Source organism: Natrix helvetica, assembly GCF_964273705.1.
Source record: "Natrix helvetica genome assembly, chromosome: 10".
Taxonomy (NCBI): Eukaryota; Metazoa; Chordata; class Lepidosauria; order Squamata; family Natricidae; genus Natrix; species Natrix helvetica.
In genome coordinates this window covers 8340360-8366200 of record NC_138561.1, presented here as the reverse complement: position 1 = coordinate 8366200, position 25841 = coordinate 8340360, and the positions used below count along the sequence as shown (strand labels likewise).

Sequence of the window (25841 nt, the reverse complement as noted above, 5' to 3'; positions counted from 1 at the left end):
AAATATTGTTCTGTTGTTGTTGTTTTTAAAGTAGATTTCATATTGCAATCCTTACCACAACTACTAACTATATTTTTCTAACTCATCTTTCAGGTTTGAGGTTTGAGAGAGGGAGGGAGAGGGGGGGAGAGAGAGAAGAGAGGGAGGGAGAGGGAGAGGGAGGGAAGGAAAGGGGGAGAGAGAGACAGAGAGACAGAGAGAGAGTGATACCTGTTTCCTACAGAAAACACCTAGAGTCACAAAACCTGGGTAGGCATGGCTGGGTGGTCATATGACCGGGTGGGAGTCAGTGACGTCGAGTTGGCCACACCTGTCCAGGTTTTGTGGCTCTCGGTGGTTTTTTTTCTGTGGGAAATGGATGCCAATGGCTCTTTGAGTGTTTAAAGTTATAGACCCCTAACTTAGTTGAAGAGAAATCTAGAAGAAGCTTTTCAAAGTTTTCAGAGAAACCCTCATTCCTCAGTTCACTAAAATGATGCTGTTGAATTCCTATTACATCTGTCAAGGTTTCGTATTTATCTAACCCAACTACAATTAAATTGATCTTACTGAAATCTGTATGATTTTGCTTCCTATCAGTGACTTGCCCCGTGATAATCTTAAAACAGTCCTAATTTCTGTCCTGACCCAATACTGTGGCATTAACTGGTTTGCTTTAATCCACTGAGTGAATTCATAGGTAAAAAGGGATATTTTCATGTCAGAGTTCATATGTGTTACTGCCTTGACTCTAATAATATAAGGGGATAGATTCAGGTTTTTTTTCTATGCACTAATCCCTCTCTTGTGTCTACAGCTTAGTTCTGATGTATTCGTTTTCTTTCTCCATGATTGTTTTATCAATATTGTCTGCAATATCTATCCATTTTATTGCCTCATTTTGCTTGTGCCATCATGTCTACATCAAGAAGAAGATACCCATATAACCATTGCGATAACCCAGAGGAATTTACCTCTCTGGTCTTCCACAATTAACTACTTCAAAGAGCAGCTGCAACTGAATATCACACATGTGGATAAATGCAAGGAGGCAGTTATGTGACATAGATAGAATTGTTTTTCATTGTAGTTAGCCTAATTTTAATGGGTTATGAACTGGGTGGGATTCGGAGCCTAAGAGACAACTATAGTCTTTAACTCTTCAAAATGTGTGCACCCGTTAGAATGAGAAGGATTAATAATCAAAGAGCAACAGAGTTAATTTAAAAAGAATAAAGAAGGATTAAGTGTGCAGAGAAGAGCAAGAAAGATGATAAAGCAGGAGTGTCAAACTGGTGGCCCATGTGCTGGGTGGGTCATATGCAGGCCACTCCCACCCCAGCTCCGTGAAGGGAAAAAGCATCGCAAAACGTCACAGGACAGCAATGTGACACAGCGAGTTTGATACCTGTGTGAAACCTTACGAGTAAGAAAATTAGGTACGTTTACCCTAGTGAAGAGAAGGATTGGGGGGTAGCACAATTGCTGTCTTCCACTACTTTAGGTGCTATCATAAAGAAGAAGGGGTCCATTTATTCTCTAAAGCACTTGAGGGCAGGACAAGAAGTAATCGGATGGAAGCTTGTTAAAAGAGAGATGTAACCTAGAATTAAGGAGAAATTTCCCGACTGTGAGAACAATTCATCAGAAGAACAGTTTGTCTCCTTGTAAGTGCTCCATTGCTGGAGGTTTTCAAGCATAGACTGGAGAGCCATTTGTCAGGATGATGTAAGATCTCATGGCTTCAACAGGGGGCTGGACTTTTTAAATTCATATTATTGTACTTTCCTTGTTTATTTGTATTGTTTAATTGCTTTGCTAGTCTTATGTTTACATTTCTATTATTATTTCCCTTTCACTATAAAATAAATTTAACGAATAATAATATTTGTTAAAATATTCTTCTTCTCTTCTTTCCTAGTACCTATCTCTTCCCACTTATGACTATAACCATGTTGCTTGTATCTTTAAAAAAATATATTGTTTTATTTGTTTCCTAGTAAAATGTGATTGCTTATTAGTAACCTAAGACTATCACTAAGTGTTGTATCTTATGATTCTTGATGAATGTATTCTATTTTATTTTTCTTTATGTACACTGAGAGCATCTGCACCAAAGACAAATTCCTTGTGTGTCCAATCATACTTGGCCAATAAAGAATTCTATTCTATTCTATTCTATTCTATTCTATTCTAGAACACCCCCCTCCATTCCTTCCTGTCCTATGGTTCCATGATTCTATAATCTTAAGCAGAACTTGAAGAAAGAGAGCATTAATTTCACATTTTAATGCCCACCTGATTATTTGCATTTCCTGAATTCACAAGTGAAACCAAACTGCAAATTTACATATAGTACCTATGCGTTTTGTCAAATCCATCTATCTTCAAAACAATATGCATAAGGCTCCAAGTTGGTTTGGAGCCAAGATATGTAAAAATATAACATAGAAAACTCAATACATACTTTTAAACAGTAGGTCTCAACCTTTCTTTACTCCTTATGTTCAATCAATCCCTTGGTGAAAAGATTTAGTCCAAGTTACAAACAAAAATTTGCCAAAGCTTTTTTATATGCTTGCACGCCTTCCGTTATTATATTTATGGGTTAGCCTACATTTTAAGTACTTAAACATTGTAATGATATGGTTGACAATATTTTTACTGCTATAACTGTAAAATGAAAACAAATAATGTTGTCAGCAAGAAAGATGTGATCAGAATTCAATTTACTGGTAAGAAATCCGTGGCTGCATCCCCCTGATTAGCATTTCAGTCAAAAGAAAAATCAAATCTCAAAGCTTTATGTTGGAGTTACACAGTGCAAGGAAAGATTGGCCCATCTCAGTCAAAAAACAAATAAACCGCATCACTGTACAACTCTGTCCTAACTGAGCATGTTCCTTGAGAAACATGATGATATATAAGTAATGCTAAAAAATAAATATAGCCTAAATAACTGCTGTCCAATTCTGGAGATTCCAGAGTCAGCACATAACTCCCAGATGACCCTGGCCCCCTCTCTGCCTCCAACACAGAGCCCCATCAGAGCCTTTCCTAGACTCCAGGATTGACCCATGTTCTTCCCCAACCTCCTCACTGTCCGATGCTGCTGCCAGCTCTGCAGGCCACTGGTGGACCACAACACTAAGGGCATGAGTGTATGGGAATTGGGGGGAGTATCCCAAGCTTATTGTCATCATCTCTCTCTCTTCCTTCCACAGTGAGTCACACAAACATTCACTGAAAGAACAACATGGACCAGAGAAGTCAGTAGAGTACAGTACAGATAGTTCTCAACATACAACCACAATTTGGGTCCAGAATTTCCACTGAAAAGTAAGTTGGTTGTTAAGTGAGTTTTGCTCCCAATTACAACCTTTTTTTGCCATAGTTGGTTCAGAAATTCATTGAATTGTTATGCAGCCCGCATAACTATTAAGCAAATATGGCTTCCCCCATTGACTTTGTCAGAAACCAGCAGGGAAGATAGCCATGACCCCCAATGATGATACATCCCTCGTAAATACATGCTAATCATCGAACACTAAACTTTGATCAAGTGGGTACACCACAACAGCCATGAGTGCGAGAATCAATTGGAAGTCACTTTTTTCAACGCTGCTGTAACTTGAACAAATGGTCGCAAAATGAATGGTTGCAAGGCAAGGACTACTTGTATCAGCCTCATGGCGCAACCAGGACATCTTCCACCACCTGTCAAACAATACTCTGAGGAAGAACAACTACCAAGAGGAACCAAGTTGACAGTGCAAGATCTGCTTCAACTGAGCAAGTAAGAACACCATCTACACGCCCATTATGCTGACAGTCTACCATGTTTGCCCAAAAATAAGACAGGGTTTCTTTTGACCCCTGAAAAAAAAGCATTTGGCCTTATTTTCGGGGAGGTCTTATTATTTTTGAGGGGCAGGAGGTGGAGAGTGTGGTCACCTCATGGCTGCTACTGTGTGGCAATATTTTCGGGGAGGGCTTATTTTCAGGGGAGGGCTTATTTTAGTGCACATGCTCAAAAGCTTGATTGGGCTTATTATCCAGGGGGGTGTTATTTTCTGGGAAACAGGGTAGTACTACCTCTTTCTAAAAAAAATGTTATCAATGAACCACAGCTATCTGCCATTTTGCAAATGAGTAAGGTAGACGCAGAACGTTTTATATGTATACCAAGGTCTGATGTCTAATTATCAACACAGATCTGAAAAGCCTGTTATTATGGGGCCATCATCATCTTTTAACAACTCCATAATCCCTTGTAGGATGGAGTTTGGGCAACTGAACAGCAGAATGTTGGCTTCCTGTCGCTTCCTCTTGCCAATGCGGAGTTTTGTTCAGCAGGTATATTCTCAGTGTGCCCAGAGAGAGAAATATCTGCCTCTACCTAGGTTCGAACTCACAGGCTACTGATTGTGAGGCGAGAGCTCCACCTCTAGGCCACCGTACCACTCAGTTTATTATGGGGCTATCACGACTACAGATAATCAGGATGGGTTGTATATAAAACAGAAGCACAAACAAAATGCAGATAAAACATTTTAGGAACCCGTTAAGAGAAATGTCCATGAAAGTATGCAAGCAAATATTCTTAAAAATGGAAATTGATGCAAAGTAAAAATGATTTTGTTTTCTTGGGGGGAACATGGGGAATGCAAAGAAGACAACAACGTTGAGGATTTCTTAATACATTAGAATTATTATTCTCCCCAACCCACCTCCAACAAGTTTCTTAAAATCTTCGAGCTGCAAAGACCCAGTTCTAATGAACACATCAGGTTAATTTCCAAGCAACATTAGAAGAGCTAAATCAGCCCATATTGATGGCTTTACAACAGAAGGCACTCTTTAATAAAAGGAGGGGAACCTCATTTAATGCAAACTATGAAAAAAGAGGAATATTTTAGCCTCTAGAGTTCAAAGATAGAAGGGAAAACTGGTACACGAGACGAGGCAAATGGGACGGAAGGTATGAAGATGTGTTTGATTTCTCTTAGACCGGTGCAAAAACAAGCTATAGATATGGATGCAAATGAGTTCTTCACAGTTCCTTCTTCAAAACCAAGGGGCAATCATGCGAGGCCCTGCGAGATCCAGGATGCACAGACAATCCCAATTTACATTTCAGAAAACCTGGCAAAAACATACAGCAAAGAAAGCCACATTGCATAAATCCCTCCATAGAAAACAAACTGACAGGTTGGACTAGTTCCTCTTCATGGTCAGGCCAGCATAAATCAAATGCAACAGGCAATGAAATTATTAGAAGCTGTAAGGCAACAAAGAGAGAGAGAGAGAGAGAGAGAGAGAGAGAGAGAGAGAGAGAGAGTTCAAAATGAAAGATGCAGAAGAGTAAAGATAGATGTTGCTGTGAAGTAAATAACTTATAGGAATAGGGGATTCTTAGCATTTTCATCCAGCAAGCAAACTTCATCAGTGAGCAGCTGAAAGAGGGAATAGATGCTTTTGGTTTAGAAATAGCAATAGCACTCAGACTTATATACCACTTTACAGTGCTTTACAGGACTCTCAAAGTGGTTAACAGAGTCAGCATACTGCCCCCAACAATCTGAGTCCTCATTTTACCCACCTCGGAAGGATGGAAAGCTGAGTCAAGCTGGAGCCTGGTGAGATTCGAACTGCCAAATTGCAGGCAGCCAGCAGTCAACAGAAGTAGCCTGCAGTACTGCAATCTAACCACTGTGCCACCACGGCTCATAAGAGCAGTTATAAATGGTTTTCATAAGAAGCAGATGCTTTCCTGAATGGTGGAATCATGCATCTATGGATGCCAAACATACGTGAATGTCCTCTCAACCTCAAAATTGGTCGAATGGGATTCATTGTGAATGGGAGACAACAATATTTTTCATCATGCAGGAGAATGTTGGCATTCTCATAATCAGTTGTGACAACTACATGGAAGCATCTAAACAACCTTGGCTCATCTTAAAAACCCAAACAATTGTTCAGACTGCTTAATGTTTGGGGGTTCAAACAAATAACAACGACAACAACAACAACAACAATAATAATAATAATAATAAATCAGAAAATGCAACAAAAAGCATTTTTGTGTTGTTGTCAAAGAGCTACATGCATGTGTTCATTTACTCTTCCTTAGCACAAATTTATCAATGCATTGTTAAGCCATTTGAATAGATTTCTTTTTAAAAAATCTATTTTCTAACTGGTATAAAAATATGAAACATTTTGAACAATCAAAAAAAAAAAACCACTATGTGAAGAACGTGGAGACTCAGTTTCAGCTAAGAAAGCTCATTGGATGATTTTAACTCAATCATTTAGCCTGTCGCTGTACCATTCCCTGAACACTTTTGAACTCTTCCCCAGAGGCTGATTTCAAACTATTTTTTGTAGTGCTAATACAGTAATCTCTCTTATGTGTTTGCAATGCCATTGTAATTCAGAGACTGTATATTGAAACTCAAGGGATGCAGTGGCTCAGTGGCTAAGACGCTGAGCTTGTCGATCAGAAAGGTTGGCACTTTGGCGGTTCGAATCCTAGCGCCATGTAACGGAGTGAGCTCCTGTGACTTGTCCCAGCTTCTACCAACCTAGCAGTTCGAAAGCACGTGAAAATGCAAGTAGAAAAATAGGAACCGCCTTTGGTGGAAAGATAACAGCATTCCATGCGCCTTCGGCGTTGAGTCATGCCAGCCACATGACCATGGAGATGACTTCGGACAGCACTGGCTCTTCGGCTTTGAAACAGACTGAACACTGCCCCCTAGAGTTGGGAATGACTAACGCATACAACCGCCTTAAATTTTTGTGGGGGGGATACAATATCCAGACATTAATATTGGCAGAAATCTTTTGAAGCCTTGATATCTCCAGAAGACCTTAAGCAACCACCTAGAAGGACTACAGAATGCAATCCTTTGTAACTATTGTTTGTCCCCATCTCTTTTCTCCTGGAGGGGAACTTTTCTTGCAAATCTCTCCAGCCAAGTTTTGAAATTTTAATAATTTCAGTCTTCATGTCCACATGTTTTTAAATCTGGTATTCCTGTACTTGCAGTGCTGTTTCTATTCACCATCAGAGTCCAGTTGAAGTTATTCTTCAAATAATATAAGATATACTGAATAAATAGTAACTTCTCTTTACGAAGTTGTCAGTAGGGACAACATTGGCACTCATGCATGTTCTGAAACAACTTTATCCCTTTCACTCAGATATCAGCCTCCATCTCCTCCTCCTCCTCCTCCTCCTCCTCCTCCTCCTCTTCCTCTTCCTCCTCCTTTTCCTCCCCTTCCTCCTCCAGAAGGGTGAGCACACACAAAAGAAAATTTTACTGCCTTGAATATAAAATGAATTAATAAGCACTCCCTCCCTGCTCCTTTTCTAATTATCCAGTCCCAATTTAAGTAACCAAAAATTCAAAGATATACAGAATTAAGAGAAAGAATAAATATACTGCTGAAGTTAACAGCCTTCTGTAATCAGAACTGTTTAGAGCAGCTTTGTTTAGTACTAAATAAATTCATTAAAGTGCAGTTACTAGTATAATAAATGTAGAACTCACTAATTACAACACTCCATTTTAAATGCAACTTCAAGGGTCTCAAGCGGCCTTTAAAATGGTATAAAACCCCAGCCAATTCAAATTTAATTAAAACTATCCATGTAATTTAGTTTAAGTTTACCACCAAAGCAGGGGGACCAAGGCACCAGTAACACTCCACTAACCCTGGTTCAAATCATTTATTATGATGACAGCATTAAAACATTTTGTTCTTAGCAAACGGATTGTGTTACATGTCAACCTAAAGTGGTGCCTGCTGGAGCAGACAAAAACTCCTCTTAAAGTTGTGCCCTTTCTCCCACAGGGCAGCTAGATGTGAAGAGGTGCCTTTCTAGGAGAACCTGGGGGCATTGTGAGTTCTTCTGCTGTTGCTCTGAAATAGAACGAAGATGCAATTCCTAAAGCCTCAAACTGTGATGGAATGTTGCCTGGATTCCCAGGAGGGAGGGGCTGTTTTCCACAGGATCAAGAGGCATCAGAGCTTGGGTGGGAGGCCCTAATCATTCCCAGTGTATATGTTTAATGCAGCGGTGGGATTCACTTACCTTCCCTGCCGGTTGGCAAATGTGAGCGCACTCGCACGCCCCTCGTCCATGCATGTGCACTGCCTTCTGCGCATGTGCAGCGCTCGCACATTATGTCGGGCGGGTGGGGAGAGAACGGGCTGAATAGCACCTCTGCTTTTATGGTGCAAGTAATCTGTCTTAGTTTGGTACGATTTCTGTCTATAGGTAAGAAGCAATAAAGGAAACTGCTTTGAACTGAATTTGAATTGAGAGTCAGTTTGGTCTCGTGGTTAAGGCACCAGGCTAGAAAGCAGGAGCCAGTGAGTTCAAGTCTCACCTTAGCTATATGAAAGTCGGCTGATTGATTTTTAGCCAACATCAGGAGACTGCGACATCTTAGCCATGAAAGGCCAGCGGATGACCTGGGACCAGTCCCCCAGGCAGATTTGGAAAAACCGCAACCTGAAATCTTGGAAAGCTTCAGCAAAACGCCTTTATATTCCTTAATCAACACCTCAGATCCAAAGCTCTAAGAAAGAGCTTAATTAGGTTTAAGAATTCATCAGAGTCTTTTGGGAGGGGGTGGATTAGATGACCCACAAGGTCCCTTCCAACTCTGTTAATCTGTAATCTCTGTAATCTCACTAACATGTAATTTCTTCCTGATGCTTAAACTAAGCAAGTCTGGGGGTGAGAGTAAGAAAGGAAAGAGGGTTGAAGGGCTCTAGCACAACACGGCCAACCAAAGCAACCCCTTTGTGAGTCCATTCAGGGGACATTGTCATAAATAGCTCCTAGCAAACACCTTCGTCTTTAACGAAGAAAGCCACCTCTTTGCCAATTCCAAAGGAAAGAAATTGGAAAAATTCCTTTGTGCCACACACACACAAAAAAAATTCTAAACCAGCGAATTGTACTGTCATTGAAATTCTTTCAGTTCTGTTCCTTCCATCTCGATAAATCCAGTTAAAGTGGGAAACTTGCTGGGAAACATCACTTTGGCTGTGGCAACAGCTGACCGGCAGTCTATAGAAACAGCCTACAACAGATGAAGGAGGGGGTGGGGATGAAGGACCATTAGCTACTTCTTTCTCGTCACTGCAGCAGCAGGACCAATAGACATAAGACCACAGAGTCTGTCCCATCTTCCTATATTGCTGCAAATTAATTGAGGTGACAGCTGACTCAGGAGCAGCAGAAGAAGAAGCAGAGAGCAGGGTCTCCATCTTCTTTGTCTCTTCTTTCCTTCTTGTCCTTCTGCATTGCTTCCATCCATCCTTTTTGTCCTTTCTGCATTGCTATTCTATTCAGGTGGGGCTCTTTCTAAAAATATTTTTAAAGGTTTTATAGTGAAGCTGTAGAGGACGATTTGGGGCAATTCTCTCTCCTGCATTCTATTACAGGAATGTACTATTGGTACTTGCTTTCATCATGTTAGTCTTTAAAGTAAAGGTAAAGGTAAAAGTTCCCCTTGCACATATGTGCTAGTCATTCCTGACTCTAGGGGGCGATGCTCATCTCCGTTTCAAAGCCGAAGAGCCAGCGCTGTCCAAAGATGTCTCCGAGGTCATGTGATCGGCATGACTCAACACCGAAGGCTCATGGAACGCTGTTACCTTCCCACCAAAGGTGGTTCCTATTTTTCTACTTGCATTTTTTTCATACTTTCGAACTGCTAGGTTGGCAGAAGCTGGGACAAGTAACAGGAGCTCACTCCTTTACGCGGCACTCCGGATTCTGTTCTACCTGCCTTCTAATACTGCAGAAAAGACTCCGTAGAGTGCTGGGCACACAAAACTAAATAAATAGTTTGCAGATATAAGGGGGTCTCCAAGTTGACTAGGATGGTTCACAAGGAGACAACAATCATATCTTAGCTTCTTCACTTGAGTCATTTTAGAGCCTGCACCAGAAAAAAAAACCAGAATACTGTCAAGTAAAATTTGTAGCAAAGCTATTTTTGCACGTGCAAATGGATATATAAACATGCAAAATAATAGCCACAAATAGAAGCACTCTCCATAGTTAGTTACCCGAATGGGATAACAGTTTTGATGTCAACTTGTCTTCAATTTTTATGTTGCTATTTTTCCTCTCACAGCAGCTGCTGGTAGGGAGATGACTGTAGAAAGAGAGAGAAAGCCGTGTTTTGCTTTTGCCTTCATGTAGATGAGGTGAGAGAACAGATGATTCCTAAATGAAGGGCTTAAAATTATAAGAAGAGAGCCTGTTGGCAATAATCAAAATAATTCATCTTGGCATAATAACGCTAACAGTGCAGCTGGCTGGAAACATAAGAAAACAAAAATGAACAGAATCAGAAGCGTTTGGAACAAAATAAAAATAAAGCTAGCACTTTCCTGAGGTTACCTTGGGGGGGACGACGAGGAATTGAGCCTCTTTGTTCATTATCCAAACTGGGTAACATCATCAGTGCGATATTTATTTTGTTCCAAAGGCTTCCGATTCTGTTCATCTCTTCAACTAGCACTGATGGTGTTACCTAGTTGGTGTGATGAAACGTAACAGTAACAGTAACAGAGTTGGAAGGGGCCTTGGAGGTCATCTAGTCCAACCCCCTGCTCACGCAGGAGACCTGTACTAGGGATTCAAACCGCCAAATTGCCGACCTTTCTAATCGACAAGCTCAGTGTCTTAGCCACTGAACACCCAAGTTCAGAGAGCACCAAGGATCCTACATTTCAGCCCTCAGCTAACAAATGTTCTTCTTTATTGGAAGTTGGAGAACATGCTTAGATCTGAACTTAGTTCAATCCTCATTCTTATATTGTGCCTATTAAGAGCTACAGCTTCAAATGGGAACATGCCAATTCTGGGTTTTAGATGACTCTTGGGCAGGATACTAAAATTGGACTGAAATGGGTCCTCCAATTTTCAGCAGGGATCAATCAACTCCAGTTTGTTCAATGGGTTACAGATAAGGGGACTCTGGATTTGCATACTGTGTGAACCAACAACACCAAACTTAGTCTTTGATAGATATTACAGAGCTAGAATCTTCAGGCTATTCATGGTGTGCAGATAGTTTGAGGTTCATATTTGGCTTTTCACGGTAAAGGAAATGAGCACATTGTGCAAGTAGCTAAATTATACTGCAGGGTATTCTTTCTACGTCTGTTCTTGGATCTCCCTCCCTCACAATGGGCCTAGTGGTAGTCAGAAAGGCTGGAACTTGGTCAGAAGGATCTTGCAGGGAAATTCTTCATGATCTAGAATATCACACCAGTAAGAATGACTAGGAATAATGGATGAAAGCTGAACAAGGAGAGATTCAATCTGGAAACAAAGAGAAATCTTCTGACAGTGAGAACAATCAACCAATGGAACCGAAGTTGCCTTTGGAAATTATGGGAGCTTCATCACTGGAGGCTTTCAAGGAGAGATTGGGCTGTCATTTGTCAGAAATGGTGGAGGGTCTCCTGCTTGGGCGGGGGGGCGGGTTGGACTAGATGACCTACAAGGTCCCTTCCGATCTGTTAAATGTATCTTCCTAACTATCCCACAAGACTGTAAGAAAAATGAAAGCTGGACAGTCTTCAAAACAGGATGAATTCCTTCCCTAACTTGGGGATTCTGTGATATTTGGGGAGTAACACTCCCAGAATTCCCCCGTGCTTTCTAGTCTCAAAACTTCTAAAAGGCAACAGTTGGAGGAAACTCATGAGAAAACATCAGAATGAAGTTCTGGAGAAAGCTCCTCACACAGTTATACCAAAGAAATGTCCATGCATGTAAGCATAAAGAAGCAAGTTACACTTCTGGGTGTTAAAGAGTTAAATCGGCCAAGAAGCATGAAAAGCTGTTGCTGAGTAATACCTACACCCAATCTTCTAGGAGCTACATCACCTTTAGCATTCAGGACTCGGGAAGAGCAACTGCTGTCTGTACATTATGGATCACCAAGTTATTGACAATTGCACCCAGGAATCCATTTGAAATTCCACAAGGAAACTCATGAATCATGCTCAGAAGAGAGTTTGGGGAGACAGACACCCTTATTTACATTTCTGTTGCTTAGTATCCTACAAGCAATGAACATTTCCTCGGCTTTTATTTACACCCAGGCCTAATGAAAGCATCTCACCAGCTCTGAAGCTAGCAGGAACGGGTTTTTTTCCCCCCTCTCCTGTTCCTCCCACCAAAAAGCAACAGAGCAGTAGGGTTTCCCCGTTCTTCTCAGATGTCAAAACTAGTATGTTATTTATTAACTTGCTTTTCCTGCGCAGCACTCTTGGAGTGGCAGATCCATCAAAGGAATGTTATTCTGACATTGTGTCCAGAGATTTCTGGGTAGATTTAGCACCGTCTGTCCTTTGCAGCCTCTGGGCTGCTGAGAGATTGAACTGAATAATGCATTTGGTTAGCAAGCTGTCAGAGAGGCAGAGAAGGTAACTAAAGCATTTAGAGGTTCACTAAGTTACAATGCCACATGAAGGAGAAATTCAACTGGTGAGGCCAGGCTGGGTCGCTTAATGCATTGCTCCGTTCAGTGCAATCGTGAAATTTTTATTTATTTATTTGGCAGAGGAACAAAACTTCTGAGGACCTGCAAGACAGATGTCAGCCCAGAACTATTTTACACTGACAAGTAGCTTTATGAAATGAAGATCCTACATAGAAGAGACTAACTCGGTAGAATTATGGGGTCCCTAGTGTTCTTTGAGCTTGGTTGTTTTCTTGCAGACATTTCTTTATCCAAATAGGTAATATCATCAGTGCACTGTGCCTAAATGGGTAATGAAACATCTGAATTACTCCTTAATTATGTGAAAACGCAATGTCATTTTTGAAACCACAACATTATAATCCAGAATTAGACAATTACTTCATTTGACTTTGTAATATTTATTTAGCCCACTTGAATAAACTGTGATATGGTGGGCATGTAGTTTGTGCAAGCCATCGATTATGGATTAATGAGATTTATTCAATGAACCGTGGTTTAAATAATAAACTTTGTAATAAACTTTGGTTCTAGCATGCGCAACGTATTTAAAATGTTAGTTTAAAATGACTGAGAAAACTGTATTATTGCTTATATCTCTATAGTATCTCTTGACAAACCTCTTACCAATTCTATTATATCAGTAAATAACAACAAAACTTGCTCCCAGATTCCAAAAACCAAGAAATACACATTGGGTTGCTTCAAAGCGTGTCTCTTTATTGTTTCTCACCTAGAGGCACAAATCTTGCTAAACGAAAATAAACTGAAGGAGCCCAGTAGTGGCGCAGTAGTTAGAATGCAGTGTTGCAGGCAAATTCTGCCCATAGTCTGGAGTTTGATCCCGACCAGCTCGAGGTTGACTCAGCCTTCCATTCTTCCAAAGATGATAAAATTAGGATCCAGATTGTTGGGGGCAAGAGGCTGACTCTGTAAATCGCTTAGAGAGGGCTATAAAGCAATTATGGGGCGGTATACAAGCCTAAATGCTATTGCAACTGCTAAGGCTAATCTACTTGGATTACTACTCTGAGAACTTGTATGGAGGAACGGCCTTAACTCCTTTTCCTAAAGTCTCTGAGTCCTCCTAGCTGTGCACCAGAATGCCACTGATTCAAGAACCTGTATAAGCCAAGTGTATTAGAACAGCTTAGCTCAGGTGGCCCATGTGCTGGATGCATCATATGCAGGCCATGCCCAGCCCAGCTCCATGAATGGCAAAAAACCTCACGAAACGTCACGTGACGGCAACATGGCGCCATGAGCTTGGCACCAGTGGCTTAGCTCATATAGAATAGAATAGAGCTGGAAGGGTCCTTGGAGATCTTCTAGTCCAGCCCCCTGCTCAAGCAGGAGAACCTTTACAATCTCAGGCAAGTGACTGTCCAGTCTCTTCTTAAAAACCTCCAGCAATGGAGTGCCCACAATATCTGGAGGCAAGCTGTTCCATTGGTTAATTTTCCTCACTCTTAGGAAGGTTCTCCTGAATTCCAGGAGAATTGCTTCTCTCCTTGATTAGTTTCCAACCACTGTTTCTTGTCTTGCCTTCTGGAGAATAAGTTGCTTTGGAGAATAATTTGACTCCCTCTTCTTCGTGGCAGCCTCCCAAATACTGGAATACTGCTATCATGTCACTCCTTAATTTCTTCTTTTCTTTAGACTAGCCAGACCCAAAGCCTGCAGCCGTTCTTCATATGGTTTAATCTCCAGGCCTTTGATCATCTTAACTGCTCTTCTCTGAACTTTTTCCAAAGAAAAGAGATCATCTTCTTTTAATGACCCCATCATCCTTTCAGGGTGGAGTCTGGGCAACTGAGTTGAGTCTTTACTGGCCGGATGCCTTTCCTGTCACCAGTGCGGAGTTGCATTCAGCAGATATATGCTCATCGTGCCCAAAGAGAGAAATATCTGCCTCTACCTAGGATTGAACTCACAAGCCTCCTGATTGTGAGGCAAAAACTCCACCTCTAAGCCACTGCACGACTCAGCAAATGCCAGAGACGATTCCAGGATATTCTACCTTTAAAATGTGTGTTCTACTACCAAGCTCTCCCTACAGTTGAGGCAAATAAAGGGTTTCAAAGCCACTGTATTTGGGGGGGGGCAGAGAGGAGTCGATCCTAGACGAGAAACTGTCGTATGGAAAGTTTCTTTAAACTGGGACTGAAAAGTTAGCAGAATATAAAATATTTATTTCCTACAAACTGCCCCGTAAGCTTATTGCTCTGATGGAATAAAAAGAAGGCTGTGCCATTTCCAAGCAAGCTGAAGTTATTATCAATTTGCTCCCAATATAAAGGAGCGATTTCCAGAGACTTACATCTGCTCTCTATAGAAAAAGAAAATGATAAAATTCCATTAGCATTCAAAAGCGGATGCAATTGCTGGCACTCTGGAGGTACTCTCGCGGCCTGCATTTAATCAAAAACACCAGCAATGGCTTGAATCGTCTTAGATGGACTGAGTGGCCTACAGAAGGTATGCTTGAGGAAAACACCCAGGAGCAAGCAAAGAATTGGACCGGACTAACATTTATTGTCGAAGTAAATCCATTCTTGTGCAAGCATAATTATTTTTTAAAAGCCTTATTTGCTAATTAACTCTACTAGCTCTATTGGGTCAACTGCAATTCTGAACCCAAGCTACAGTTGAACGCATGTTGGTTTCCTTGCACCAAGGGGAACATGGAATCAAGTCACTCTTTCAAGCAGAAATGTGTTTTATTCCTATGTAGCATAATGGTGGCACCATCTAGAGGATGGTTGCAATTCAGCAACTCAAAGCAATCTCTATAACGGGGCTTTTGAATAAGGAAACAAGCCTTGAAATGTTGTTTCCATCTTTTTGTGTGTTTGGTGTTATCTTCTGAAGCCATTTGGAAATGAGCAACGTATAGACATAGCAAATGGATAAATATTATTGCTATTGACAACAACATGGTACTCTTGCAAAAGAAACTACAAGCTCAGAAAAATCTTGTCATTTGTTTGAGGGTAAGGTAAAGGTAAAGGTTCCCCTCGTACATATGTGCTAGTCGTTCCCGATTCTAGGGGGCGGTGCTCATCTCCGTTTCAAAGCCAGCCAGCACTGTCCAAAGACGTCTCCGTGGTCATGTGGTCGGCATGACTAAATGCCAAAGGCGCACGGAACTCTGTTACCTTCCCACCAAAGGTGGTTCCTATTTTTCTACTTGCATTTTTTACATGCTTTCGAACGGCTAGGTTGGTAGAAGCTGGGACAAGTAACGAGAGCTCACTCCATTATGTGACAGTAGGGATTCGAACCGCCGAACTAGCAATCTTTCTGTAGCCATGGAGCCACTGCGTCCCTTGTTTGAGGGTAAAGAGCCTCAATTTTGGACCAGACAGCTACCAACAGAAAATTATTCTCTGCGAAGTGGGACTCCAGTTCAAAGCTTCCTCCATCCCTGTTCCTGCTATGAATCAGGAGAGTCTGGAGGACTACAAGTTCCTGATTCATTTCTCTGATCTGATTGCTCACCAAGAGTGACATGTTCCCATTTTTGTGCTGTAAATGTAAACGGCACAATCCCAATCAATCAAAATGGAGTTGGAAGGGACCTCTTCTAGTCCAGCCCCATGCTCAATCAGGAAACCCTATACCATTTCAGTCAAGTGACTGTCTAGGGATGGTGTACCCACAACTTCTGAAGGCAAGCTGTTCGACTGGTTCATTATTCTCCCTGTTAGGAAGTTTCTCCTTAATTCCAAGTTGCTTCTCTCCTTGATTAGTTTCCATCCATTGTTTCTTGTCCTGCCCTCTGGTGCTTTGAAAAATAAGTTGACCCCCTCTTCTTTGGGGCAGTCCCTCAAATACTGGAATACTGTTATCATGTCCCCCCTGCCCCAATCTTTATTTTTTTTCTAGGCCAGCCAAACCCAAATCCTGCAATTGTTCTTCATATGTTTTAGTAACTTTTCTAAATGTTTGTAAAGTTAGAAAATACAACAAAAAGAAACTTTAGTAATAATTCAATGAGGAAATGGAGCTATCTTTCCAGCAATGGGATCTGGTAGAGTTTGGATGTAACAGGTCAAGGACATTTGAAGGAAAGAGACATTGACTGGAGTTGTCAATGTCAGCAAGGGAGATGCTGTCCTGGAAATTGGCAAAGTTGGATGCAGCAATTGACAACTTGACACCAATAATCAGTGGAAAAGTCAAATACACAAAATACTTTCAGAGTATAGCTAGGGAAAGACAAGATGGCTAGCTTCACAGCTGAGACAAAGCAATTTTGGTATTGAAATCATAGTAAAGAAGGGCCATATACTTCACATGCCATAATGGAGAAACTAACAGCTTAGCACACAGACATACAATTTAAGCAAGAAACAGTTTTCACACATGTGTTATATTTTACAGTACAAGGCAAGCGCAGAGTTTGTGAGATCCTTGGTGCTCTCTGAGGTTGGACGCTTTCTTGCAGACGTTTCATTACTGCTAGCACTGATATTACCTGGTCTGGTAACGAAACGTCTGCAAGAAAACCACCAATATCAGACCCACAATTCAACCATGAGCTACAAATTATTCTCTTCTCTCTGTACTTAGAACGTGGTCTCTAAAGTTTATGCCAGTAAGTATTACAAATTGGTTGACGAATAAAGAAGCCGGAAGTTAAATATTAATCTGTGACTGTTTTTGTAAAAATATATATACATAGAAATTTTATATTTATATAGTGAAAATAATTTAACATATTCTGCTTGGTATCTATTATTAATGTTCCACTGAGCATAATTTTTGACAGTTCTGAGCCACCCAACTGAGAGCTAAGCATACAAATTGAACAAATTATTCCAATAGTTTTAGTCATTATTTCTTAAACATTTTTTTCAGGACCCCTTCCCACTTTTAAAATTTATGGAGGAACCCAATAGAGTTTTAATTTATAGGGATTACATTTATTGAGGTTCACCACATTAAAAAATAAAAATGACACATTCAGGGAAAATTTAATGACTTGTGTAAAAATTACAATATTAAAGCTATTATATATTAAATTAAACATCTGTTTAATTTTTAAATTACATTTAGTTTTTAATAAAAATGAGAAGAGGGATATTGTTTTTAACTGTTTCAAATATCTTTAAATCTGGCAAATTATTTTGATTTCAGATTCCTGACAGTGTCTTGGATACAGGGACTATATTTTCTTGGAAAAAATAAAGACACCTGATAAAGGAGCAAACCTAAAAATAAAAGTTCATAAGGATAAAAATAACTGCTTATGTTTATAATTTTGCTTTACAGAGAAAAATCAAAGCAAAACCAATAAAGGAATTAAATAAATCTAGAGGAAAACTTTTTGAAATAAAGTACTGCCGTTTATAATACAGAATATATGGTGACTATAATCTTTGAGAAACCCTCAGAGAATAGGAGAGGAGAGGAGAGAATATAGAACAGAATAGAATAGAATAGAATAGAATAGAATAGAATAGAATAGAACAGAACAGAACAGAAATTCTTTATTAGCCAAGTGTGATTGGACACAAGGAATTTGTCTTTGGTGCAAATGCTCTCAGTGTACATAAAAAGACAAGATATGTTTGTACAACATTTAATATTAGTCATAGGGTACAAATACAGGTCTGTGAGATATAAATATAACTTTGCTGCTTTAAATAGTGAGATGGGTAATATAAATTTAATAAATAATAAACAATAGTGTCAATGTTCAATTCATACTGTATAAACATCATTGAAAGAAAACAATGTAACACAGCAGAATAAAAATTTTATATTATTATTCTGCCCAACGATAAGGCCAGGTCTTACAAATTCTATAACAGCAGCTCCCTTGCTAAAAAGAAGGGAGCTTGCCAACTTTTCCCATCCTCCTGAACTGCTGAAAATCTTTAATATTCCAGGTTGAACCCAGCATGATCCACAAGCTTCCTGCCATGGGATTCCCCACCACCACCACCAAAAAAAATTCACAGCATAAGGTGCAACCAGGTAACGTTATCCTGACTTAATAATTCATGCAATACTGGCTTGCCAAGGGATTGCCATTCTCGTTTGCTTTTTGCTTGGGAATAAACTGATCGGCAGTTCGAATTCCTAGTACAGGTCTCCTGTGTGAGCAGGTGGGTTGGACTAGATGACCTCCAAGATCCCTTCCAACTCTATTACTATTTACTGTTATTCTGACTTAATAATTCATGCAATACTGGCTTGCCAAGAGATTGTCATTCCCGTTTGCTTGCTTGCTTGCTTGGGAATAACAGTTCTCCTTTTCATTTCCTGCACTTTCTACTGCTGACGGCATCTTAAATAATTGCATATTTTTTAAACCTCTGCTGCTTTCAAAAGGCAGAAGAGGTATCTATCCCATGGCTTTTCATTGGGGGAATTCTGTAAATTGAAATCCACCCGTCTTAAAAGTTTGATTGAAAGATTGAAAGAAAGCGCTCTAATTTGATGGCAAAAGAGGGGTCTCCTCTCATTTTAACCCCCAGAATAACCACCCTGAGGAACCAGGAACTTTGAAGAGGCACCTCCTCCCTAACCTTCTTCCAAGCATTTTAAACCAATTTCCTATTCTGGTTCCAGTTAGAAATCTCAACTCCCCCATTGCAGCCTTCAAGAAAGCTGCAAGCTTTGCAAAGACACACAGACAGACAGCAGCCGGACCACGTGACCGAGCAAAAAAAAACAACCCCGCCACTCCACCTAAGTCCCGCCCCTTCTCGCAAACACACTTCCGGTCTCTCCGCCGCTCTCCCGCCCTGCCGCTTCCGGGCGGATCTCCATAGCAACCGAGGCCTAGCTGGTGGACGCCGCTCGATTGGAACCTCGTCGGCGGAGTCATGGTAAAACGGAGGGACGGGCGGGCCGTGGGGTAAGGGCGGCTGTGAGCGACTCCGGCTGGGATGGCTGGGAAAGGAGGAGGAGAGCAATGGCGGGCCGGGAGGAATCTTATCTTGCCCCGCTTGGACTGGCTGGGAATTCTGGGTGAGGTAGTCCGCGATGTCTCCCACTTGGCGGCTTTCAGGGTTAATTGAAGTGGCTTAGAAACGAATGGAATGCTTTGTATTCCTTGTTGCAATCATCCGGTGGTTAGCATTCTTGGGCGAGAAGCGAAAACGTTCCTCAATTCAATCAGAATAGAGCTAGAAGGGACCTTGGAGGTCTTCTAGTCCAACCCCCTGCTCAAGCAGGAGACCCTGTACCAGATAGGTGGCTGTGTCCAGTCTTCTTTTAAAAAACAAAGTCTAGTTGCCTTTTAGAAAGCACTTTTAGGACAACTAGGACTTAAATGGCTGACCATCTCCATAAGACAGTGGCTTAGAACTTTATTGGAATGGAATGGAATGGGAATAGGAATCAAAAGAATAGGAATAGGAAGAATAGAAATGAAATAGGAATAGGAAGTAGAAATGAAATAGGAATAGAAAGAATAGGAATGGAATAGGAATAGGAATAGGAAGAATAGAAATGAAATAGGAATAGGAAGAATAAAAATGAAATAGGAATAGGAAGAATAGGAATGAAATAGGAATAGGAAGAATAGGAATGAAATAGGAATAGGAAGAATAAAAATGAAATAGGAATAGGAAGAATAGGAATGGAATAGGAATAGGAAGAATAGAAATGAAATAGGAATAGGAAGAATAAAAATGAAATAGGAATAGGAAGAATAGGAATGAAATAGGAATAGGAAGAATAAAAATGAAATAGGAATAGGAAGTAGAAATGAAATAGGAATAGAAAGAATAGGAATGGAATAGGAATAGGAAGTAGAAATGAAATAGGAATAGAAAGAATAGGAATGGAATAGGAATAGGAATAGGAAGAATAGAAATGAAATAGGAATAGGAAGAATAAAAATGAAATAGGAATAGGAAGAATAGGAATGAAATAGGAATAGGAAGAATAGGAATGAAATAGGAATAGGAAGAATAAAAATGAAATAGGAATAGGAAGAATAGGAATGAAATAGGAATAGGAAGAATAGAAATGAAATAGGAATAGGAAGAATAAAAATGAAATAGGAATAGGAAGAATAGGAATGAAATAGGAATAGGAAGAATAAAAATGAAATAGGAATAGGAAGAATAGAAATAAAATAGGAATAGGAAGAATAAAAATGAAATAGGAATAGGAAGAATAAAAATGAAATAGGAATAGGAAGAATAGGAATGAAATAGGAATAGGAAGAATAGGAATGAAATAGGAATAGGAAGAATAGGAATGAAATAGGAATAGGAAGAATAGGAATGAAATAGGAATAGGAAGAATAAGAATGGAATAGAAATAGGAAGAATAGGAATAGAAAGAATAGGAATGATTTTAATGATTTGCTGATTTCAATGTTTTTGTTCTTTGATTTTGGATGTTACTTGGAGAGTGAAATGGATATAAAGTAACATTTTTAAACAAAGGAGAGGGGAACCTTTCAGCTTTAGCCATATAACATGTAAAGTTTTTACAATTACCATGGTGTGTGTGTGTGTGTGTGTGAGAGAGAGAGAGAGAGAGAGAGAGAGAGAGAGAGACTTTGAAAATTTGAATTGTTTTGTTTGCAGTCTCTTATAACCTGTGTCTATGTATAGTGTAGATTTTTACAGCTAGGTGTACATGAAACAGTCTGCGTAGGAAGGAAGCTGTTTCCTGCTCAGATAAAACAGAGCAGTAGTTTGCACATTAAGTTAAATTGGATTTTGAGGAACTGGATCACTAGTATCTTAACGGTGACCACTGCTTCCTTTGAAGGGGAAGCGTCAAAACGGAGAGCAGGAAAACCACAGAGGATAATGCAGTAGGCAGTTCATCTCTGTTTTTAGGGTACGGAGAGAAGTCACTGACAGACTCCAGCCAGCCAAGACCGCTCAGCAGGTGGCACAACTTTAACGTGGCACAACTCTCCCTGTTGCTTCCGAGTTGGTTCATTCATGTAGAGCACCTCTTCTTCAGAATGCTGTGATTGGGCAGCTGCTTGTCCATAATGGAACCAAAATGAAAACCATTGGATAAGCTAAGGAAGGGATAGATTTGCTCCCCAGGATTTCTTTGGCTGCCTATATTGTGGAAATAGAGCCCAAAGTCAGACACACAGAGGTCGTGTGTTAAAAATACATTAGCCGAAGCCTTACAGCCTAGTTTTTAGGTTTCATACTTCAGTAATTTTGCTTCTTTTACAGGCAGAGGTAGAAGAAACACTGAAAAGGATTCAGGCCCACAAAGGAGTTATTGGAACTATTGTCGTAAACGCAGAAGGTAAACATCTACCATACATGCACGCCCAAACTCTTAATAGTTATTTTCCTTAAAAACAATATGGAAAACTTTTTTGAGTCACACAACATACTAAGCTAAAATATCATGTGCTGATTGTGGCTCAAATGGATGCAGTTAACCATGGGTTATTGCTTTTGATAAATAGCCTGCATTTACACCGCGTAGATCAAGAGTGGACAACTATTTTTTGACTGAAGCCCTTGTTTAGTCTTGCAAAACCCACCATAAGCCGCCTTCTGAAAAGGTGGTAAGAAGCAATGCATCCTCAATTAATTAGTTTGCTGAAATTAATCAGCAAACTATGCCTATAGTTTCCTCCCCAACCTCCTCACTGTCCGAATCTGCTGCCAGCTCCACTGGCTGCTGGCAGGCCACAACAACTAGATATAATTCCCTCTTTCCAACAGAAGTATCAGGGCATTAAAGTACCCAAAGCCTCTGTCCTTTTCAGGACTGCCTCTGGCATAAGACAGAGATTGTAAGGAAGATTCCTCCCCTACCACAGCAATTAGTTTCATCTGTTCTTGGCAATGTATCAGAAAGATAAGCTCCAAGTCATGACCTGCTTGACAGGCCAATTCTATAAAAGTAACTCATGGATGTCAGTGTTGCTCAACCTTTTAAATATGTAGAGATTGAATTGCACCTTAATTTCATTAATATCACACGGAATTTACACTAGTTCCTGGCTTTTTTATTTCTTGTTGTGCAGTGACTTCCAACCTGTCTTATGGAATCTTGCCTATTGAAAAGCCATCTCGGTATCTGTTGTATATTGCCTTGGTGAGACCATATTTCAAGTATGGTGTCCAGATTTAGCCACCATTATGCAAAAAAGATATTGAGGTTCTAGAAGGAGTGCAAAGAAGAGCCGAGAAAATTAGGGAAACTAGAGCTAAAGCATATGATGATTGGTTGGAGGAATTGGGAATGTCTTAGATTAACAGAGTGAGGGATTAGAGCAGTGTTTCTCAAACTTGGCGACTTTAAGTCCTGTGGACTTCAACTCCCAGAATTCCCCAGCCAGCTATGCTGGCTGGGGGATTCTGGGAGTTGAAGTCCACAGGACTTAAAGTCGCCAAGTTTGAGAAACACTGGATTAGAGTGACGTGGTAGCTGTCTTCTAATATTTGAGGGCTGTCACAGAGGAGAGAGGATCCACCTATTCTCCATAGCACCCGAGAGCAGGGGAAGAAGCAATAGGTGGAAGCTCATTAAAGAGAGATCCCGCGTAGAACTCCTATCAGTGAGAACCATTAATTTCACTGGAGAGTTTTAAAAAGAAACCAGACAGGCATTTATCCACATTATAAAGGATCTTCTGATTCAGCAGGGGGTTGGACTAGAAGACCTTCAAGGTCCCTTCCAACTATAGTATTCTGTACGATTCCAGAGGCTGTCAAATGTTTCAGACCAAGAAATTTGTGCTGTCAACCTCTAATTTAGTATTTATTGGAATCCTTTCTGAATACCAGAGGATGGGCTGTTCTCAGTTTAGGCACAGCTGGTTCGCTCTCCCCCCCCCCCCCTTTCCCCCGGGGTACTGGTAGCATTGAAAATTTTGGTTATGTGGCTCGAAATCATTTGAAAGCCATTTCTAATATTCCTTTTCTCAGGGATCCCAATCCGAACAACGCTTGACAACTCCACCACCGTTCAGTATGCTGGCCTTCTTCATCAACTCACCATGAAAGCCAAGAGCACAGTCAGAGACATTGATCCCCAGAACGATCTCACCTTTCTCAGGATTAGATCAAAGAAACATGAAATTATGGTTGCCCCAGGTAATAACTTTTGTCTTTTTCCCTGCCGCTGCTTTGATGGCTTGTGGTGTTTTTTTTAAATTTCTGCAAGCCTGCCACAAAATGTCTGTTTAATCATACATTATTTAAGGGGGGATCACTTTAAGGATAAGCTGCCTGATGCCAGGGCTTTCAAGTGTTCACATATCAAGACAGCAAAGTCTTATTTTATCTGTCAGGATTGTGGCAGCATCTGAATCCAGCTGGTGGCTATACTGAATGAGATGAAGAACTGATCTAAGGCAGCTTGTTACGTAATGGGAATAATTGTTCCAGGATGGATTTGCCCAATTAATAGACAGTTGCAATAATTAAACATTATTGCAACGGTTTACATTTGGAAGATATTTTAACACATTAGACAGATTTTCTCTTGGGCTTTTTAGGTTTATACATCATCATGGTATTGAACTACAACAACTGTGTTGAAAATTGGAAGTTTTACTTCCCATTGTGGGGAAACTGGAATAAGCAGTGGCTTTATTTGTATCGACCATAATAAATTATGAAGAGGTATATTGGAAATCAAATGTGGAATAAAAATTGCTGTATTTCATCCTGTATTTCCTCCTCCCACAGATAAGGAGTACCTTCTTATTGTTATCCAGAATCCATGTGAATAGATCTACTACTCCAGTCTAAGTGAGCTGTGCTACAATTTTGGAAGTCTCCAGTCTAACCTATGCTAAATTAATGTCATAACATTCCACTAAGAAATTTGTCTTAAATTTAAATCTGTGGAATCAGGAAAGGTCTTTGTCTCATTGTACAATCTCATTGTATTTGCCTTTTGATTATGAAAGTGTATTCCTAACTCCTTAAAAAATAATAAACCCAAATGTTTAAAGCATGCATTAGTTTGAATGTGTCTATGTGTAGGAAAGACACAACTGCTTTAAAGAGTTTTTAATTCAGGGGTATCAAACTCAAGGCCCAAAGGCCGGATACGGCCCACAGGATGTTTAGATCCCGCTGCTGGGGCCACCCTGGAAACAACAAAGGACTGGCCCGCAATGCCTCTGCCAGCAAAAGCGGAGCGCACAAGAACCACAGGCAACCCTCACAAGCTCTGTTTTCTCTGGCAGAGGGTTGCAGGAGGATGTTGTGGGCAAAAACGGAGCTCAGGAGCACGTTGGGCCACCACAGGTGTCTCCAACATGAGTGACGTTGAGCTGGCCATGCCTACCCTGACCACACCCACCGGCCCCCTGACGTCAAACACAATCTTGGTGCGGTCCTTAATGAAATCAAGTTTGACACCCTTGTTCTAATTCATGCCCTGAAGCATCTTCCCATAATCAAATTTTAAGTGCAACATAGGACTAACACTTTAATAACACTCAAACTAGAAGTTGTATATTGAAAGATAAGATTAAATATGCACACAATGGAACTGGAACTGATCAAATCTACCCATTAGCCATTAATCGGGAAGGAGCTAGATCCATTTTCTAGCGCAGTGGATTAGGGACCCAATTTTGTAGAGATAAAAGTGGTATGATATAGTCCCAGGGAGAGGCGCATAACATTGGGCTACAAAACTCTTATTATTGACATATTTAAGACAAGCACATAAAGGATTAGCTTATCAACTAAATTACATAAAGCCTTAAATACAACACCAGTGACAGAAAATAGTGGCTGGAAGGATTGAATTAAAATAATAAAGTTGAATATAAAGTTGATAGATTATAAACTTGAAGTTTCTGTTCCGGTTTGAACATTCTCAGCAGCACATTGACCATAAACAAGTTGTACACCAGTGGAAATAGAACATGCATGAGCATAGACCATTTGGGAGATAGTTCCAGAGATACCCTTTTCTTGGGTTCCAGACGCTATTATTTTGAACATAATAGATTAGTGGGATTCAACCGAAAATATTCCTAATCCAAAAAATCTTTTCTGACAATGGACAAGCAAACGAGAAGCTGATGAATCATGCAATACCATTATAGAACCTACCATCCATGTTCCTTAAGTGACTGGTAAAAACCTAGTATTTTTTCCAATGACACTAGGCAGTGATAAGCTTATTTTAAGGACACTGCGTCATCTCGTGTTAATAAATAAGTGGAAGATTCATAGCAAAGCAGAGAAATACAAGCGGATAACAGATGAGAGAGAGTGGTAGAATCAGATAAATTACTGAATATCTTTGGAAGAGGAACAGCTATGAATTGATGTTGGAGCTAGGTTAAAATGGCAAGAATTTGCACGCCTGGATCTAAGCCCAATAGAGTGGCACTTTCCAAAT

General features: G+C 40.3%; 1 protein-coding gene and 1 long non-coding RNA gene across 3 annotated transcripts in view; one reads left to right on the top strand and one right to left on the bottom strand.

The window, feature by feature from the left end:
- LOC309397405 overlaps positions 1 to 25841 on the bottom strand; it is a 249882-nt gene that overhangs the window by 207186 nt on the left and 16855 nt on the right. The gene's annotated exons all lie outside the window — the stretch shown is intronic.
- Positions 7931 to 24436, top strand: DYNLRB2 (dynein light chain roadblock-type 2; the record flags this gene model as incomplete). 2 transcript variants are annotated; one of them, XM_081963404.1, is made up of 4 exons in its annotated part: positions 7931 to 8027; positions 21645 to 21761; positions 23399 to 23566; positions 24164 to 24436. In XM_081963404.1, 4 exons carry the CDS (start codon positions 7931 to 7933, stop codon positions 24205 to 24207), a joined length of 426 nt encoding a protein of 141 aa, XP_081819530.1. In that variant the 3' UTR covers positions 24208 to 24436. The 2 variants fall into 2 exon arrangements, with proteins under 2 accessions (XP_081819530.1, XP_081819531.1); XM_081963405.1 differs by lacking the exon at positions 7931 to 8027 and adding an exon at positions 19233 to 19354 and having other exon boundaries at positions 21686 to 21761.